The sequence below is a fragment of the Colias philodice genome, chromosome 1 (assembly GCF_061535455.1).
Source record: "Colias philodice isolate Cphi_HAF_F1 chromosome 1, ilColPhil1 Martin Lab GWU primary, whole genome shotgun sequence".
Classification (NCBI taxonomy): Eukaryota; Metazoa; Arthropoda; class Insecta; order Lepidoptera; family Pieridae; genus Colias; species Colias philodice.
This window is the reverse complement of record NC_143086.1, coordinates 6,616,772-6,636,433: the sequence shown is the minus strand read 5'-3', so window position 1 is coordinate 6,636,433 and position 19,662 is coordinate 6,616,772. Positions and strand designations below refer to the sequence as shown.

At 33.9% G+C, this 19,662-nt stretch overlaps 1 protein-coding gene across 3 annotated transcripts in view; it reads right to left on the bottom strand.

Annotated features, from left to right (window-relative positions):
• MESK2 (misexpression suppressor of KSR 2) overlaps positions 1 to 15,291 on the bottom strand; it is a 66,560-nt gene extending 51,269 nt beyond the window's left edge. For 2 of the 3 annotated variants that reach the window (XM_089710343.1, XM_089710470.1), the window contains exons 1-2: positions 15,170 to 15,291; positions 14,853 to 14,930 (exon numbers count right to left, since the gene is read on the bottom strand). In XM_089710343.1, coding sequence (XP_089566469.1) covers positions 14,853 to 14,893 — 41 coding nt within the window. In that variant the 5' untranslated portion in view covers positions 14,894 to 14,930; positions 15,170 to 15,291. The remainder of the gene's footprint in view (positions 1 to 14,852; positions 14,931 to 15,169) is intronic. The other variant, XM_089710405.1, reaches the window with a different exon arrangement.
• Positions 15,292 to 19,662: the final 4,371 nt, after the last annotated feature.

Genomic DNA, 19,662 nt, shown 5'->3' with positions numbered 1-19,662 from the left:
TATTTATTTATAAATCGTCGAGAAAAAACATCATATTTTTTAAAATGACCACGTGACCGAAAACATCCATGATTGGCTGCATCTGCCATGACGTCACAGCGGCGCAAATAACAAGTGATCCCAACGTTTACTCACGTCGTTGCTGAATTTCGCTTTTGGTTTTGTTTCTTGTATAACTTATTTCTTGTGATTCAAGGTGTCTGTAATCAGTTTTGTTCTTTATGTGTTATTTTTGTTTGTCATGGAACCTAATTTCGAAAAAGCAGACAGTAGAAATCTACCTAAAGTGGACGCTATAATTAGGAAATAATATTGTAATACTGTGCTATAATGGTTGGCATGTTCTTTAAAAACAACCAAGATTTTTATGCTCCTCAATTGAGAAATGTGAAAACAGCTACGTAAGTTAATTTTCAATCGTTTAAAAATTTTCAATCGTCATTCATTACCTTTTTAGTTAATTGTACCTACAAACATGAATCACAATAGCACAATAATTATGAAGTATACACTTTTTAGATTAAGTCCTTTATTTTTCATTTCAGCCATCCAGTTTATAGGATTGACGTGTTTGTATTGATTATTTTCAATATCAATACAAACACGTCATCATCAATTTTGTATATATCATTATCTTACCTCAAGCAGGTAAGTAATGAGACGATTAATTATACTATGTATTTCAAATAAAATAAACTGCCTACTAGGTATTCAACACCATACTTACATCGAAGTGGTCTTCACAAAAAAATATAACTGTTTTAATTGATATAAGTATCTAATATCACTTGGATTTCTGCGAGCTAACTGCAACCACTTTCTACGCATTTTTATATCTTTTGGAGCACATATAAATAGTTTGTCAGGGGTTTTAATAGTTGTATTTCTGCATCCAGGAACTACACACCACCTATAAGATCTCATTTTCTGGTTTTTAAACAGATTAACTTAATTATACTATAATTAAAACAAAAACGAACAATAAGTACTAGGAGCAAGTTGATGTTTACGCCGCTGTGACGTCACCATGGTCGCGAGACGCCATATTCTTCAAAATTGTGTTTTGGCGGCGTATTTGAATATCATGTTTTTATTTTCCATTTTCTCAATGAATAACTACAAAAAATTAAGAAACATGTGTTTTGTGTGCTCTATAAACGTATCTTAATAATTTGAGACAGTTATCAAAACCTTGTCAAATAGCCTATTTTGTAGCGGTAAAGACCATCTGCAAATAGTAGTATCACTATTCGTTTGTTTTGTTTTGGAAATAACAAACGTTTACTTTGAGGTTAAATTTGTTTTTTGAGAAAATTGATAATGTTTACTACGACAATTTGCAAGTGAAGTGTTTTGAGAGTAACTAAATAGATTATGTATATCATCAGTGTATTTTGTAAGATAATAAGGCATATCTAATTTAACGAAAAATTCTTATTTTTGTTTTATGAATAAACTTTTATCAAACAGAGAGTGATAGGAAAAAGGCCGATCTATAAATGGATCTATACCGGAATTTGTAATACACAAAGGTAAAGTTAATCATTAATTACATAATAATATAGAATACTAGTTAGGATATCATACCTACTTTGACAATTATTTTATAGATAATATGACCTATGTTCGTGATATGTTTTCCATTATTTTGCGGAAATACTATGTATCTCCAATCAAATATCAGTACTGCAATATGAAATATTAGTTTTTATTATCATTGCAATATTTCTGCCTACCCTGTCCAAAAACTCTGTGCACGCCCCTGCCGGCGCCCACTGCTGGCACGGCGTGGCATGGCAGGGCAGAGGATTTTATTACAAATGGAGTTATTTTGAATCTTATTTCAATCAGTTTAGAATTCAAGTTACTTTATTTCGATGCCACGATGCCGCGACGTATCGCAGGATGCTGCAGCATGACGCGGCACGCCGCAGGATGCGGCGGCATGACGTGTCTTGCTGTTTCATTCCAAGGAATGCCGCGGCGCGCCATTGCATCCCGCGAGGCGTATGCGTCACTTTGGGGTCGAGGAATTATGATTGCTAGCTAGTTGAAATAAGGTTGAAACTTATGCAGCATTAGTGGGGCTTTTAGCAGGATACCACGGCATGCCACTGAATGCCGCGGGATCACGCAGCACGCCGCGGGATGCCACTGCACGCCGCGGGATGCCATTGCACGCCGCGGGATGCTCTGCCGTGCCATGCCGTGCCGTGCCGGCAGTGGGCGCCGGCCCTAACGCCCACGCGACTGAGCCGCCGGTACCAGCGTTCACACCATCATTTTTCTTTTTGTCATTGCGTACTAAGACCCCTGTAGAACCGCCATCCTGTTACAAATGACTCGAAATTTTGTGTCAATATCTCCCGGTCTCATCGGATACATTTTGTTGACAGACGGACAATGAGTCTTAGTTATAAGCTTCAGTTTACCACTTCGGTACGGAACCGAAAAACAGAAGTTTAAAGATTTTTAGGGTTCCGTACCTCAAAAGGAAAAAACGGAACCCTTATAGGATCACTTTGTTGTCCGTCTGTCCGTCCGTCCGTCCGTCCGTCCGTCCGTCCGTCCGTCTGTCAAAACCCTTTTTCTCAGGAACGCGTGGAGGTATGAAGCTGAAATTTATATCAATTACTCAGGTCTACTGTCCTTTGAAGCTGTGAAAAAATCAAACTTCTAAGCCAACGCAATCAAAAGATACAGCCGTTTATGCCGCAAATTTTCGACACATGCAAGGGAATCAAAACCTACAGGGTGCTTCCCGTGAACTCAGAATCTTGAAATTTGGTACGAAGCAACGTCTTATAGCATAGATAAAGGAAAAATTACGAAAACCATAAATTTTTAGTTACATCACATAAAATATTTTTTTTTTAATAATTGCACGCCTCATAAGCGAAGCGTTGAGGTGGGTACTACTGTCACTTCGCGCAAAACATCTGATTTTTCAAACTTAAAATGTCTTTATGTATCATACATTGCACTTGTAAGATAATACATACACACACATATTAAGAAAAAACACTATTTTTAACGTTCATGATATTTTTGATGTCATTTTTGTTATTTAAACTAGTTAAAAAACAGTTTAAAAAAGTTCTGTCTTGGACGTCCGTGTGTCTGTATGTGCGGATCCTTTTTCTTGTTAACACGATAGCGACCGAAATACTAATCGAGTCTTTTTTTTTCTCTTACGCTTGAGTATGCTCAGGAATAGAACCCTTTCATTTTTCAGGGTCTGATTCGATGTGGTTTAATTGTTATTAAATAAACAAAAATAATAATTAATAAATATTTATTAAAAAAAAATTATGAGGCGTGCACTTTTGGATTTTCCAAATTATTTTAAACTTACTACCCATTTCCTCATAAACGCGTAGAGGTATTAAATTGAAATTCATACCAAATACTCAGGTCTATAATACCTTTAAGCTGTAACAAAATCAAACTTCTATGTCAACGCAATCAAAAGAAACAGCAATTTAAGCTGCATATTTTGAAACTCGCAAGTACTCGCAAGGGAATCAAAACCTAAAGGGTACTTCCAGTCGACCTAGAATCTTGAAATTTGGCATGAAGCAACGTTTTATAGCACACATAAAGGAAAAATTCCGAAAACCTTAAATTTTTTGTTACATTACAAAATATATATTTATTTTTTAATAAATATAAACTTATTACTTTTTTCCTCATGAACGCGTAGAGCTATCAAGTTGAAATTCATATCAAATACTTAGATCTAATTGCCTTTAACCCGTGAAAAAATAAATTGCAGGTTTGTACGGAACCCTCGGTGCGCGAGTCCGTCTCGCACTTGGCCGGTTTTTTTTATCGAGGCCTAATTTTTGTAGTGTCGACGTCTACCTAAGCGTATACATATAGTACATTGAGGGTATGTAGCAAAGAGTAGTGTCAGTCTGGTGGCCCGCTTTACGTTCGGTTCGCATCGACCGGGTTTCTTGGCAACAGGCCAGGACGTGAGCAAGCGAAGTACCTCCAATTTGCGAACGAGCGAGCTGAAGCGAGCAGGGCACGCACGATAATGCACTTTTAAATACCCCTAATAATTGTACAATGTATCTCAAACAATTCTGTTTAGTCTGAACCTATAGTCATTCAAAGCTTTGAATGAACCTTACGCGATATCTCAGGGAGGTACAGTTAAAAAAAAATTAAATACTTTTTCGATATGTGGCAAATGGCAATGTGTTCTGAGATATCTTTAATACTAAAATTATTTATTTACCATATTTATTCTTGTCTTTATTGTTCTAACATCCCACAAACTATTTCAAAACAATGCCATCGCACCCTTAAATGTCAACTATGCCACCTTCTAAAAAGTCTTTAATTTCTATATGCCACCCATGGACGTATAAAAAAAGACGGACGGTATATCGCCTAAACATTGAGTGAAGCCTAGTAATGGCGGCGAAACATCCATGTGTGTGTGCCATGTTGCCATGGCAACAGCTGTCCTGATGACAATGGCGGCTGTATTTTTTTTCTATAAATTTTGCCGTAATAATTTTGTCATTAAAACATAAAAGAAATAACTTGCTTCCCTGTGGAATGTAATCCCTTGTGTTTTGTTATTTAAAATTGTACTGTTGCGGCACCATTTAACCACACAAGACGGCATTTTAAATATTTTTTGTGAAACAGTGACGCAGTTAATCAGTCGGTAGTTCACGACGTAATGGCGGCCGACTAGCTTACTATGGTGAGAGTGTGTGCGTGTTTATTGTCTTTACACGATCGCTAGCTTACTATGGTGGCTTCACGTTGTTTGTTCGTAATACGGTGTCCGTCTTTTTTTATACGTCCATGATGCCACCTTTGTAAAATTCAGAGAAATGAATTAGCTAGAATTTATAAACCACTTAATTTCAAATTATTATGTATATGTAGATATGTTTCTTTAATCTAATCTACCATGCAAAACCATTCTTATGCAAGATGCATTATTATAATGGAATATTCTTCTTATAATATACAAAAGAAAATGAAATTTAATATTCTGGGAAAAATTCAAGGGAAACCTACTTCTCGGTACATGTATCTACTTATGTCATACTAGCTGTTGCCCGCGACTTCGTCCGCGATTCGGTCGTTTTTCGTCATTCGTCGTTTAAAAAAAATACGTGACACTTTATTTTTGAATGTTCTTAATTGTCTCTTATAAAATTTAACTACATTAAAATTGAATACTCTGATAAGAAAACCTTAAAATCATCGAAAATCATAGACATCGAATATCTGAGGAAAACATGAATGAATGTGATTTAAATTCTACATTTCTTAGTAATTAAAATAATAATCTAAATTAAATGTAGATTAACAGTTTGAGCGCACCATTATAGAATATGTACCTAAGTAATAAATTACGTTAGTTTACATAGTAACTTTACTAAAAACACGATGACTTTCTTTCGCGCTCGGTACCACAAACTAAACATGTTTGTGGTACGTGGCCCGCGTCACTTTACCCCCCACGAGTTCCCCTCCGTTGCTATGCGAAAATACATTCGTCGCCCTACTGTAGGAAAAATTGTAATACTGCGGCCTGGGCGTTATAACACGCTCAGGGAATTCCTGAGTGCTGATAGACTTCCGTCTATCGGCATTTATACCAATTTTATATTAATATCACCATCTTGAGGAAAAGCTTCTAATATCGATTTAAAACGCATATATACGGATTAACCTGATGAATTAACATGTTCTAAAATTGTGAAATGAGTTCAGTTTTAAATTCGAGAAATATTGATTTCTTGTATTCGATTATTCGTCGTAGTCGAATACAAAATATATTTAAAGAAACTTAGGTTGGCCTTCAGGCAAAAGGGATCCTATCAAATGATAAACTTGACCTTGTATCTTAAAAGTAAGAATGAAAGGAGCATCTGATAATTGTTGAGCACCAAAGGATCATTTAAAACGCAATACTATAAGAGCTAATATTGTCTAAGAACTGTTTAGATTGCACATGTTCCTCTAAAACTTAAAAGTAGTGATTTCAAAGGTTCCGGCGTATCTTCAAACGAAAGCCGACTCCTTACTCCACTTTAAAGCATTACAAAAAGAACATACTACGTTAATATCGCCTATACAGAAGATGATCTGTAATCGATTGTGAGGTTATAAGCAAACCCACTTTTATATTATTTTGTCGGACCACACCACCGAATTTGTAGATTGATCTTCTATGTTTACCTCTAAGTCATTAAGACTATGTCGAAATCTGTCTGCAATAAGACGGGCCTCTCGCTATTCGTCCGTTTAAAGAGACCAATAGTTTCAATTCTTAATCTTTCATTAAACAAACTTATTAATCGTTCTTGTCTCAAATAATGGTAATATTCGCGTCCCTACTCTAGTCATTGCTTATGCTCATGTTCATCTTCGAGAGATCGAATAATATTATGGTGCACCCTATTATTTGTCAAACGGTCTTCATATTGAGTAAAAGTTTCAGAATTCTCGAGATAAAATATGACGATCGTGATCAGCTGTGAGACGTAATTCCCTCTCAGTGAGGGTTTCAGTCTCACGGGATAGTACAATATGCCATTTGCGATCAGCTGTGAGACGTTATATATACCCTCAGTGAAGGTTTCGGTCTCACAGGATAGTACATGCCGTTCGCGGTCAGCTGTGAGCCGCAATTCTCGTTGTGAAGCGGTTTCAGGTTCGGCATAACACATGTTGTTTTCGGTCAATAGTAAGCCTCTTATCTCTAACGATCCTTGAGAACTCTTATTTCTCATTTTCTTAACTTTGCTCGAATTTCGATATAAAGATTTTTTAGGTGGCACTGATGCGGGTGAATAAAAATTAAAACGGACTAAGAGTGTTATAATCTCAATCATCATCATCAATACATATAATAAAATTGTGGAAAAGTGATGTCTGTACAATTAAAATATGTAGAAAAAAATTAGCAGGTGTTATTATTATCGAGAAATCGAGAGAAACCATTTTTTTCTCTTAAAAGCTCCCCCCCTCCCACTTCCCGAACTCCGATTGACCGTAATTTATTTTTCCTTACATTTTTATCATATCCTTTTCTAATGGGTTTCATCCTACTGCGATTTTTTTTTGTTTCAAAAATTATCTACCCTGGTGTATAGGTAAATTTTCCACATAAAATGTCCTTTAAATTATGTCGTATTATATTTTTAACCCCCGACGCAAAAAGACTGGTGTTATGTGTTTGACCGCTATGTATTTCTGTGTGTGTGTGTGTGTCTGTCTATGGCACCGTAGCTGGCTAACAGGTAAACCGAATTAGATGCGGTTTTTTTTTGTTAGGCAGAATATTTTCCGACGCTGGTTCTTAGATAAAGTGTATCAAAATTGGTTCATCCACTTATTATACCTACATAGGGGTAAAAGTGGGAATGAAAAAAATGAAAGTTATAATTTATTTTTAAAGATCGTCGGGAAGTTTATGAAATTATTTATTCCTTTTTCTATACACTTTTCTTCGTCTAAACGGTTTAGTTACGTGCTCTCTCTCTCTTCAGCCTTTAGTTACGTGCGTGAGACAGGAAAGATCTAATTTGGATTTGTTTCTGGATTTGATAAAAACTGAGTATCGATTAAGCTGATCAGTGGCTACTGGCTACACCATAGATTATTAAAAACATCCGTTTAAGAAAGGAAGGAAATAGAATTTGCTCCTCTCCCCCCCCCTGGTTCCTAAAAAATAATCTATACTAATATTATAAAGAGGAAAAGTTTGTAAGTATGTATGTAAGTATGTATGTATGTATGTATGGTTTTCACGCAAAAACTACTGGACCGATTTCAAAAATTCTTTCACCATTAGAAAGCTGCATCTTTACTGAGCAACATAGGCTATATTGCATTTTCAAAAAAATTAGAGATCCTTACCAAAAATGCAATAATGTAACCCAAGGTGTAAAAAAATCCTCAATAAAACTTCTGTCATCGCGTGCGCTGCGGAATCTATTGAAGATAGAACAAAAAAATGTTCTACAGTATTATAGAATGGATCAATATCTACAAGAAAGTCCGCGATACCATATGTCCATCTTCAGTAGTTATGTTACTACAACAACTTTTTTACGTTTTCAAAGTAAATAGAAGTGCCGACAGTAATCAAACCATGTTATCCATACACATATATTAATCCTTATCCCATTAAATGATGTTTTATTATAGACTGTTTCAATACCAGCAAAATACTTTTTAAATGAAAAGAATTGGATATTCCATTCAAAAGATATAACGAATTTAAAAGTGTCAATCTACAGAAAATAGTAGGTATACTGTTCGAGCAGGCCGTAGTGCGGGGGTCACGGAGGAATTCTACCAATATGCGTCTTGACGGAACACAGTGGGGTTTTGGTCGGTAGGAATCCGACATAACCCACGGCCCCTCCCCTGGAGGCCGTGGGTATCTATGAAAGATTTCCCCACTAAAACAAAAAAAAAAAAGGCCGTAGTGCGGGACGGGGTAAAGGTGATTTTCATGTCCGACCTATAGTAGACTTTTCACTGTAAATATATCGCTATCTATGCGGGTGAAACCGCAGGGCATTGCTAGTATGACATAATTTAAAAGAAATTTTACGTAGAATTAGTTAGGCATTTCTTTTTTGATTTTCGATATTATATACTAATCATAATTTTTAATTACAATATGTAGTAACTATTTGGTATAGGTTAGGCATTTCATTTCTTGATTTTCTTTAATAATTTGGTACGTAAGTTTTTTAGCTCAGTTTAGTAAGAAATTTTAATAACAATTCTTTTAATTATTTATGGTAGTACAACAGTACAGTATGGTAGTACGTATTTACTCAATAATTGTATGTTAAGTAGTAATTCAGCATGGGCGTAGCCACGGTGGGGCTGGGTGGGGCGCTTACCCTGGCTTTGATCTGGTAGGTACTAATTGTGAAGGGGAGTGGGCGTGGGCGTGGGATTGGGACTGAACGTGGCATATGGCGTGGGAGTGAGATTTTTTATTGTTGCCCCACCCTGAGCCCATGGTCATAGGTCCCATAGTCAACTATTCCACGCGAACGAAGTCGCGGGGACAGCTAGTAGACAAATATAATCAGAAAGCTTTGAACTCCTAAGCTCAACCATAAAAGATAGACATTTATGATGTCGGGAGATATTTTTTATATAATATGGAGAACATTTCTTTCATACTTGATTTCTGTGTAGCTTTAACCATTAAGATACACGCATTAAGAACGCACACGCGACGAAAGCTTAAAAATGGAGTTGCTGCTCTGCTCACGAATATGAAAAATAATTGTACCAAGTTTCGTTTAAATCCGTCGAGTAGTTTTTGTTTAACGTAGTATAACGGTTATACAGACAGACAGACGGACAAACATTTTTGACGTCGATGTCGATCTCTAATCACCTCGTGATAGTTATTTAGGAAATATATTTCATGTGCAGAATTGACCTCTACAGATTTAATATAAATAGGTATACATATATTTAGATTCCAATTTCCATGTAACGTTAAATTCGACTATATAATAACTAACAGACAACGCAGGTTACTCTCGTTTCCGTAAGTTGAGGCGGCTACATATTCGGTCCTAATAACATGACTTTTTGTGAACGAAACGACAGCGCGGTTTAATGCGATGGCAACACCATCAGAAAAAAGGAAATATTTTTAACTTTGAAAAAATATTATGATTTACACTATTAATACTATTTTAACATTAACACAAAATATAAGACTGTGAGTATGTAAAAATAAATCCAGCTAGTTTCACATCACACTTATGTTTATAATTAGGTATACGACATGAAAATATATTAATTACCAAGCAATAATCATACAGATAAATACTGAACAAAAGTATTAACAGTCAAAGTATATTTTTACTAACAACATGTAAATGATGAAGGAATAATAATTATCAACGAACTAACCTTTTTGTATTAGAGTCCCGCCTCGTGATCGAATTATTAAAACACGAAGATTTTTAAAAATGTAACCAATGAACACAATCAATATTAGATTAACTGTAATGGTGTCTAGTTTGACTTCAAATAATATACATCTACCCTCACTTTTAAAAATGTAGTATATTCACACGAATTATATAAGCGCACCTTATAGGGAAGGGAAGATTTATTATGGGTTAAAGAGTTAAATAAATAAATAACATAATTATATTTAAATTATTAATTTTTAACATTGTGTTCAGTAGTGTTAACATGTAAATTGATTTGATTTTTACGAAATCTCATAGATGGCGCTGAATCAAATTTGTCTTTATAGTACAAAGATTCATTAAACAGTTTCTCTGCCCAAATTACGTAAATGACGTAGTTTTTATAGTGTAAAGCTAGATAATAGCATGGCTTACTCAAAAACAACATTTAAACATGAGTCTTTAGATTGTACGCTGTCGTAGTACACGGAATACGTAAGAAAAGTAAAGGTTCACAGCTCCTCCCCCGGAGGTGATAGCATGATAATATGTTTAAAAAAACCTCACACGACCTGTTAGTAATATTCATGCAAAATTTGAAGTCAATCTATGCAGTACTTTTCGAGATTAGCTCGGACAAACATACAGACAAACAGACAAACAGACAAACAGACAAACAGACAAAAATTCTAAAAACTATATTTTTGGCTTCTATATCGATTATAGATCATGGATTATGTATTCTTTTAAAAAAATATTCAATGTACAGTTTTGACTTTCCTACGATTTTATTATATGTATAGATTATTATGCAAATACTATGAAAGGAAAATATTAAAGTTTAGGTTTCATCGAAGAACGTGGGTTGGGTTTGACAAATAATTTCATTAAAATGTTACAAATTATGATTTGATAATAAAGAATCAGATATTCTCAGTGCCACAACATACATCCATACCAAATCCATACCATTCTGTGGAACAAGCCTGATTACTAAACAGACAGACATATTTATACAGAGATATAATCTATACTAAATATAATGTAATAATATAAAAAATAATATTATAAAGCTGAAGAGTTTGTTTGTTTGTTTGTTTGAACGCGCTAATCTCGGGAACTACTGTACCGATTTCAAAAATTATTTCGGTGGTTCATTTATCAAGGAAGCTATATAGGCTATATATAATATCATCGCGCTACGACCTACAGGAGTGGAGCCACGGGGGTGAAACCGCGCGGAGCAGCTAGTAAGTTATGAAGACGCTATAATAATTTAATCTATTAATTGGTGGTTAAACAACGTGTTATGACGATACAAAAGTGCTTTTATAAGAAGTATATTTGAATAAATAAATGTTTGAGTTTGAAATATAACTTTGGAAGTACGGATACGTCTAGATACTTAATTTATGGCCAGCGTTCCAAAATAATGTGTTTTACTGCTTCAGAGCTAGAACTTTTTAAGTACCAATAATAATTAGCTGTAGGAAATTGTACTGAGAAATTCTGGCCACACAATAGGCGACTGAATAATGAAGATTTTGTACAAGATTCATAATGTCAAGATTTACCTTACATAAGTATATAGTAAATTGAAGTGTCAGTAAATTCAAAGTAGGTAATTGTTTTCTTGAGTGTTTATTTTTGAGTATAACTTCTATAAGCACGTTGAGAGTAAAATTTCAAGGTTGCGTCAGCCGTCATGGCAATACCGTCACGTCATGGAGTAGGTTTCACTTCTGACACATGTGCTCGGCACACTATTTTACTTAATATCATGATATACAGGGTGTAATCGTTAAGTGTGCACAAGCGATTATTCCGTAACTATTAGGGCGCTTGTGCACTACAAGGAATTTTACTGTCCGGCATTCCGATTTTTTACGGTCCGGTATGGCACGCCATTAATCTAAATGCTAGCTTGTGCACTATACGTAATTTTACTGTCCGACATTTCACTTTTCCCTATTCCGGATGGTTTTTTGTGTCTACGAGTCGCTGTAGATATAATTGTTTTCGAATGCCCACTTGGATTTTACTCTTTTTACAGCATATGCCAATTGAAAGCAAGCACTTGTTTTACTTCCTTTTAGCTGGCTATGTGATTTGAAAAGTCGGTATTGTTATTTTTATATATATTGACCAATAATTATTATCTAAGTAAGTGTTGGTAAGTTAAAGTTCAAGTGGGAATAGCTTTAGCTCCTCGTCACCGATTAAAATAAATAAGTGAAACACGCATTTTAAATCTCTTACGGAACTTCACTTTATTATAACGAAGTAATATAATATTTCATCTTCTATATTATTTACTCGTTTCTTGTAAAATGCAAAAAACAATCATTTATGATAGCATTATACCGCCAAACTTCCTTGAACTGTACCGCACTGATCCGAGTAAAGACGGACAGGTGCACAAGCCAATTCATCGGTTTTTTCATGCCAAACCGGACCGTAAAAAATCGGAATGCCGGACAGTAAAATTCCTTGTAGTGCACAAGCGCCCTTACAGATATCAAAAAACTTTAAACTGATATCGAAAGTAAAAAAGTAAACTAACCTAATGAGTAAAAAAGCCATAATAATTTTTTAAAAATAAAACGAGAAATATCCAAAAATGTTACATTAAACGCTCCCATACATTTTATTTCCCATACATTTTGTATTCATAGCAGATTTTCGAAGTGATGTCCTCATTGTGCAATACAATGAGGAGCTCTATTTACAGTTTCTAAAATATGAACTTCCCTTCAAATTTGCTAAGTAATTCAAGCAGAAAACCAAAGAAAGAAAGAAAAAGCTAAAATCTTTCATATTAAATGTACATGGGATATTCGAATCTCATACTAAATGTATGGGAGGGTTTTAAGTTAATATTTTAGATATTTCTCGTTTTATTTTTTTAAATTTATTATGGCCATTTTACTCATTAGGTTAAGTACCTACTTTCGATATCAGTTTAAAGTTTTTTGATATCTGTAATAGTTACGGAATAATCGCCTGTGCACACTTAACGATTACACCCTGTATAAACAAACTTTTTGAACACATTTATCTATCTTACTGTTTGTTTGGAATAGCTACATATAAATAGATAACAATAAGAATAACATATAAGAAGTTCGTTAATGAAATGAAAAGTTATGAATTTATAATTACAATATACTTATTATAAAGTTGGATAAGTAACATTTTACTTGGCAACAGTTTCGTTATAGATCAATATAACTATCATAGCAAAAACGAATATGGTAATGTTATGCAGCGTTTATAATTCCGTATCATGTTCGTGTTTTTAGTATGGACAAGATTAATTGGAATTTTCTAGATCCACAAATCAAATGTGAGTAAAAATTACCGTTTTAGGAAATAGAATATACAAGTAGACCGGCCAGTATTAATAATGCCCGAGAGGCAAGGGCAATGTAATTAATTATCACTTTGATCGGCCATTATTACGAATGGTCTAAGGCACGTGCTCCATGTAATGTTCCATGTATGTTCTAAATAATATTTTGATTTAAATAAATGTAGGTACTGACAAGCATTATGAATACAGACCGGCCTTTATTAATAGTGCCCGGACTTATCAAATTGCCCGTAACATAAACACAGACACACGAACACACGCCTAAATTATGAAAAAATTTAAAAAAAATACATACAACATAAAATGAAACAACTTTTTTATAATCAAACGTTTCTAAACAAACGAAAATTTCAAATAAATAACAGGCCTAGGTAGTAGGTAGGTAACCTGTACCCGGGAGGAGCAGAGGCGCTCGTCTAGTTGCGAATAAATCTCCATTCACTGGAGAACACTGGAGTCACCCGCTATTTTTAATTTTATGTCAAGGGGTACTCATAGCTAATAAATCGACAAGAAATTGATGCGCTTCCCGATTACAACTGTTGTGCATTGTTAAAGTCCCAACGCTTTACTGTTAAAAGACAAAATAGTAGGTACTTATGAATATTACAAAAGCTATAAAGGCATGCCTTCCCAGAGAAAAAAGCTGTAAAATACTATCAGAGCAGACAAACGGGATCTTTTTGCTGTCTAGGACCGAGGAGTGAACTATTTTTGTGCCGCGTCGACAATGATATTACACAGCTCAGTATTCCAAACTTTCATCAAGAGTTTTTCTTTCAGAATGTTATTGCCACATAATTGTTATGCCTACCTATAGCCCTTTGATCGAAATAACGAAATTCGTAAAAAAAGAATCAACTAATCAATTACCTACCTATATTATGAGAACTGTGCCCAAAACTCAATGGCCTAATTGTATAAGATTAATTAATTAATAGAAAACGCGTAATTTGTAAACACGATCGTATACTTAACGCAAATTAAGGATCAGGGGCCACACTTACACATTTGTACAAGAATAATAAAATTACTATCCATTAAATATTAGGCTATAACCAAGCACGTGGTTTGTCAACCGGTTAAAATTTAAAAAATAAGTAATAATATAAAATTCTACAGCGTACCCTTGTGAGGATAACAAAATTTTTTAAAAGTTTTAAAAATTATTTGAAAATAAAATACTAGGTACCTATTAAAAAACTAAATGTACGTCATCTTATTGAGTAAAGTCAAGAATATTACTTTACAATCACATTTACCGATTTATGACGCTCCGGATCTTGCGATATATCAATACTTATTATATGAAATATTAAAAATATATTTATAATTAATATAATATAATATTACAAACAAATCGAATTGCAACCGAAACTTGCAATGCCCACGCGGTCCGCACGTGCAAATATGAATCTACCTTCAATATTTTGATAAATTTGTTCTATTTATTCCGGACAAATCGTTTAATTCGTTTTTGTAAATTAATTTTTAAATGTTCTATTATTTTTAAAACTAAAAAAACTAATAAAACTTACCTGTCTGCGATAAACTCATCCTTACAATAATTAGTATACATTTTGGTAGTATTATAAAAATCTTGCTGCACAGATTTTCTAAAAATAAAAAGAAATAGATTTAGATGCATTTTCTTTTATAATGTAATCTTAAAAATGTTCCGTTATTTAAATATCTCGTAAAATTTTAACACAGCAAATAATTAAAAAAATGCGGGTGGTAAAAAAAGTTTTCAAAAAGTTTTAATGCACCAATTTAACGTATTTAAACTGACCGCAACGAGCTCATCATTCAGTAAAATAAATTATATTATATACCTATTTAAATATTTACTCACCCAGACAAAGATGTTAATTATGTTTTTTGATGCGCAATTTAATAAAACTTGAAAATGAATATAACGTACCGGTGCACCGACCAACACACCCCTTCTACTTCTAGTGCTCCAAAGCGAGTGGCTCAGAAAAAATAAAATTTCAGTGCTGCCAGCTGCTAGATTTACACAGTTGCTAGTTTTTAAAATGTTGCTAGATTGCCAGTTATTTTTTACCCAAAAACGTTGATACATGTTGCTAAACGTTGCTTATACTTGCTATTAAGCTTGCTACACGTTTAATCAAAACACGATAGTATTATTTTAGAAGACAGTTTAGAGTTATTAAATACGATCGGTTTATTAATTTTTATCAAGTTTATTTAAAATAATTACCTTATCAGGCAAGTTTAAAGCAAGAGTACTTATTTATTTGTCTAAAACATAAATTAAAATGTTTATACTACAATCCATAATTAGTTCGTGCCATGAAAGAGGTTTCTCGGCGAATGTATGAATTTGACAGGACTGATATGTACGGATACGGAGATTTTTACCCGTCGTTGTGGCCATTTAACTTCACACCAACGCTCATCAGTGCTGATATGGTGAAAGAGGTATTGAGTTATCAATCTGCTAATGTGACTTAACTTAATCGTAGAAATACATATGGTCTCCTATGAAACATAATAACATATTTAGCACTGGATAGCATCGTGGAGCCTAATAAAGTATTATATTATCTGTGGTGGAGCTATAACAAGACTGCTATTATTGTCAGTGTTGCCAACTCAATTTTCGAAAAGGCACTAGGCCAACAGAAAAAAAAGCACTAGTTTGTGCATTTTCATTCAAAAAGGGCGCTAAACGTTTAAAATTCTTTACCTATAAAAACCTTTCTAATAAGAAAAAAAAAATCTTTTTTTCACTTTCTTCATTGAAATCGATAACGACTTGAACTTGAAACGATTTGTATAACTTCCTTTGGAATTTCGTAATTGAAGCAAAATTTATTAATTGCCTTTAAGCCCGTCTGAATATTTTACAACGAATTTTGCAAGGGCAGATCCATTTTATTTCGTTGTTTTTACGTTTTTAAAAAGCACTAGATTGGGCACTAGGCACTAAAATTGAATTTAAAGCACTAATACATGAAAAAAGCACTAGATCTAGTGCTGAAAGCACTAAGTTGGCAACACTGATTATGGTTTAAAACAAAAAGCTTAACTAGATCATAATATACACGTTTAAAATAATAGACTTAACCCTTTTCGTAGTTATTTACCTACTTTTAACTTACTTTTAAGGGCGATACTCGCAAGAGACTACTTTCGTGGCACGTACTCTAGATAGATGACATCTGTCATCTATCAAATGATCTAAACAAAAATAAAGTTCGTTCTATAAGGTTGGGTCGCCTAAGATCGGATGTGACATAAGATCGGATGCATGGAATAACTCGCAAACTAGGCAATATTCTCTACTGCTACCAACACTACTAGATCCGCCATTTTGTTCTGCCCCTCTCTTCACTCTGCGGCCGGCCAGCGACCAGACGGGACGTGTACACAGGTGATTCAGCAGAAAAGGTGTATTTTGTGGCGAAAATCGTCGATCCGATCTTACCTACAAAATTTTGATGGCTCATTGTGGAGAGTACTTTCATTGAAATAATGTAATTAATTATTTTGGGGCAGAATTAGCGAATCCTCTTTCCATCTGTATACTTTGATAACGCCTAGGACGTTCACAACCCAAGATCCGATCTTCCCTCCCAATGCCGAAGATCGGACCGAAGCTTAGCTCTTGACTGCGCCTTATGCAATAATGCGCAATAATTATTAACTTTTAATATATTTAACTATCCAATGACGCTATGACTATCAGACCTTAGGTACATTTTCATTATTTAGTCCTAGAACACGGAGGATAAAAGTTTGAGAAACTTAATTAGGATGAGGAGGGAAGACCGGACTAAAAAAACGCAATAAAAAAAAAACTTCATTGTCAAATTTTTTGAGGAATTTCCTGACTCAATCATTGATGCTCAATGTATGGACGTAAGTCCGGATGTTTTCCTACTGTTAACATTATTATTAAACGCATAGAAGTGAAGATACTACATAGTCCGATCTTCGGCCGAACTGTTATTTTCTTCACTATGGTAAGTCGAAAAAAGTCTGCTTTTTAGGCTCTAAATTTGCTTATATAGATAGCATCTACGCAAACCAAAAAATTAGGGGTTAAACAATATTTTTTTGTCATCAATTTACAGTTGACCGCAACAGAAAAACGACATCGAATCATGAGAAATAAAATAAAAAATACAGTACTTATAAAATTTTCGGCATATGCGTCCGATCTTAGGCGACCCAACCTTATCTGTATGATTTATTAACACGTTCACTGCGGCATGTCAACTACATGCAATGCAACTACACCACAGTGCGGCGCCCAAAATCGCAGTTTTCACCGTGGTGCGGCGAGGTTTTTTATATGTTAATCAATGACTAGAAAAGGGACAAATATATTTTTGTGATTGTATAAAAAATATATATAATTTAATCAAAATAAATACCTAGTTATAGTTTACGTTATGACTAACTTGTCAATCATTCCTATGTATTTATTTTTCATGACAACATATCGTATGTACATACATATATATCTGTTGGTTGGTACGCAAACACGTTTTTTTTAATCTTTTGGTATGGCCTTTTCTCATACATGTGCCTGAAATTTATTGCCACTGAACCACTTTATTGCCTAGGCCCAACCTAGGCCATAGGGGTAAGGTACCTATTTGAATATAGTAATACTGTAAATATTCTAAGAGACTTCTTTCGTGGCACGAATCTTTTTCAATAGGACTCTATACAAGCGACATCTCTGAATACTTGCAAGTACTAAGGCCAATGCAAGTGACCATAAATTATTTTTCCAAAATACCAACAGATGCCGTGAAGCAAAATACTTGATACACCTCGGAATAACATTAATAAACAGCTCATGATAAACAGTATACAAGGGTTCCATATTTGTAAGGTACCTTACAAATAAAAAAAACCTATAGCAGAGTTCATTTCTGTAAATTCTATAATAAAAATAAAGTTTTACCTTTTAAAACCCGACTAGGTACTAAAACACACTATAAAAATACGAAACAAGAAAATAGTTTTCGCCTCCTCCTCCTTTTGCTTCGCCGTAGTCGGGTAAAAAAATAAAGAGAAGAATATTAGGTACCTATTTGTTTAGTCGACTTCATACTAATAAATTAATTAATACACGACAAAACAATTAATATTTTTGTCTGTATGTTCAACTTTAACGTAAAAACTGGCGGTTTTGAAGTGAAAACTTCTTTAGCGGCGTTGGGTATAAAATCGATCGAAAAAGCGTAAGACGGATGTTTTTTTTTTTTTTTTAGCCCTTATATTCCATGCGTAAGACGGATACCATTCCAAAATATGAAACATGCTGAACGTTAATAATCAATTTTCACTTCTGCCGGCACTCCCGGAGTGCAACCTGTCTTTTTTTACACGCTTTATATTAGCTTCACCTGTATGTTTCTATGTTTGTAACCGACTTCTTTGGGCGCGATTTTGACCCACTTTAAACGGCCAGATTTCGTTCAAACTTTGGAGATTTATTGAGGACCGATGACAATACACTAATTTGATAAAATAAATAATAGTTTAAAAAAAATAAAAAACACGCTTTTTATAGAAAACCGAACTAAAAGCGTGTTTTTTAGTTTTTTTAAACTATTATTATTTATTTTATAAATAACTCCTCGGGACCATATTATTATAAGCTACTAGCGGTCCGCCCCGGCTTCGCCCGTGGTACATATTTACGTTTTCTCTACATAAAAACCATCCTCGTACTTCAAGAAATATAATAAAAAAAGAATTATCGAAATCGGTTCAGCCGTTCTCGAGTTATGCGCTTACCAACACATTTTGCGATTCATTTTTATATATAAGATTATTTATTTCAATTTGCTTGCAATTAACACGGTATCGATAAACTATAATAACGTCGAATATTTAAAACCAAATTATATTTTAATGGTAGAATTAAGTGGTTAAACTAAATGATACATCGAAACAGGAAGCTATTTATTTACAGTTAATAATAATTAATTAATTAGGTATTAAAATATAGTAAAAATAAATTTTTATATTAAATTAAGAATGAAACAGTTGTAGGTACCTACCTATAATTAAAGCCTACAACATTATATAGAACTAAGCACTAAGGTGGCAAATCTATAGTAACGTAATAAACTAGGCATTGAAAAAATCTAGATAGTAGAAAAATACATATAAATAATAAAAAGTAAAATGTAACTGCAATAACACCCTCCTTTTCAAGCGTAATACAAGGAATGACTGTTGACATGAAATTATGTACTGTGTGTTGCTATTTAATAATTTACGTAGGTATTTTATATTATGCTAACTGAATATTCATTCAACCGTCCATTTTTCCATATTTCACTTATTAATTTT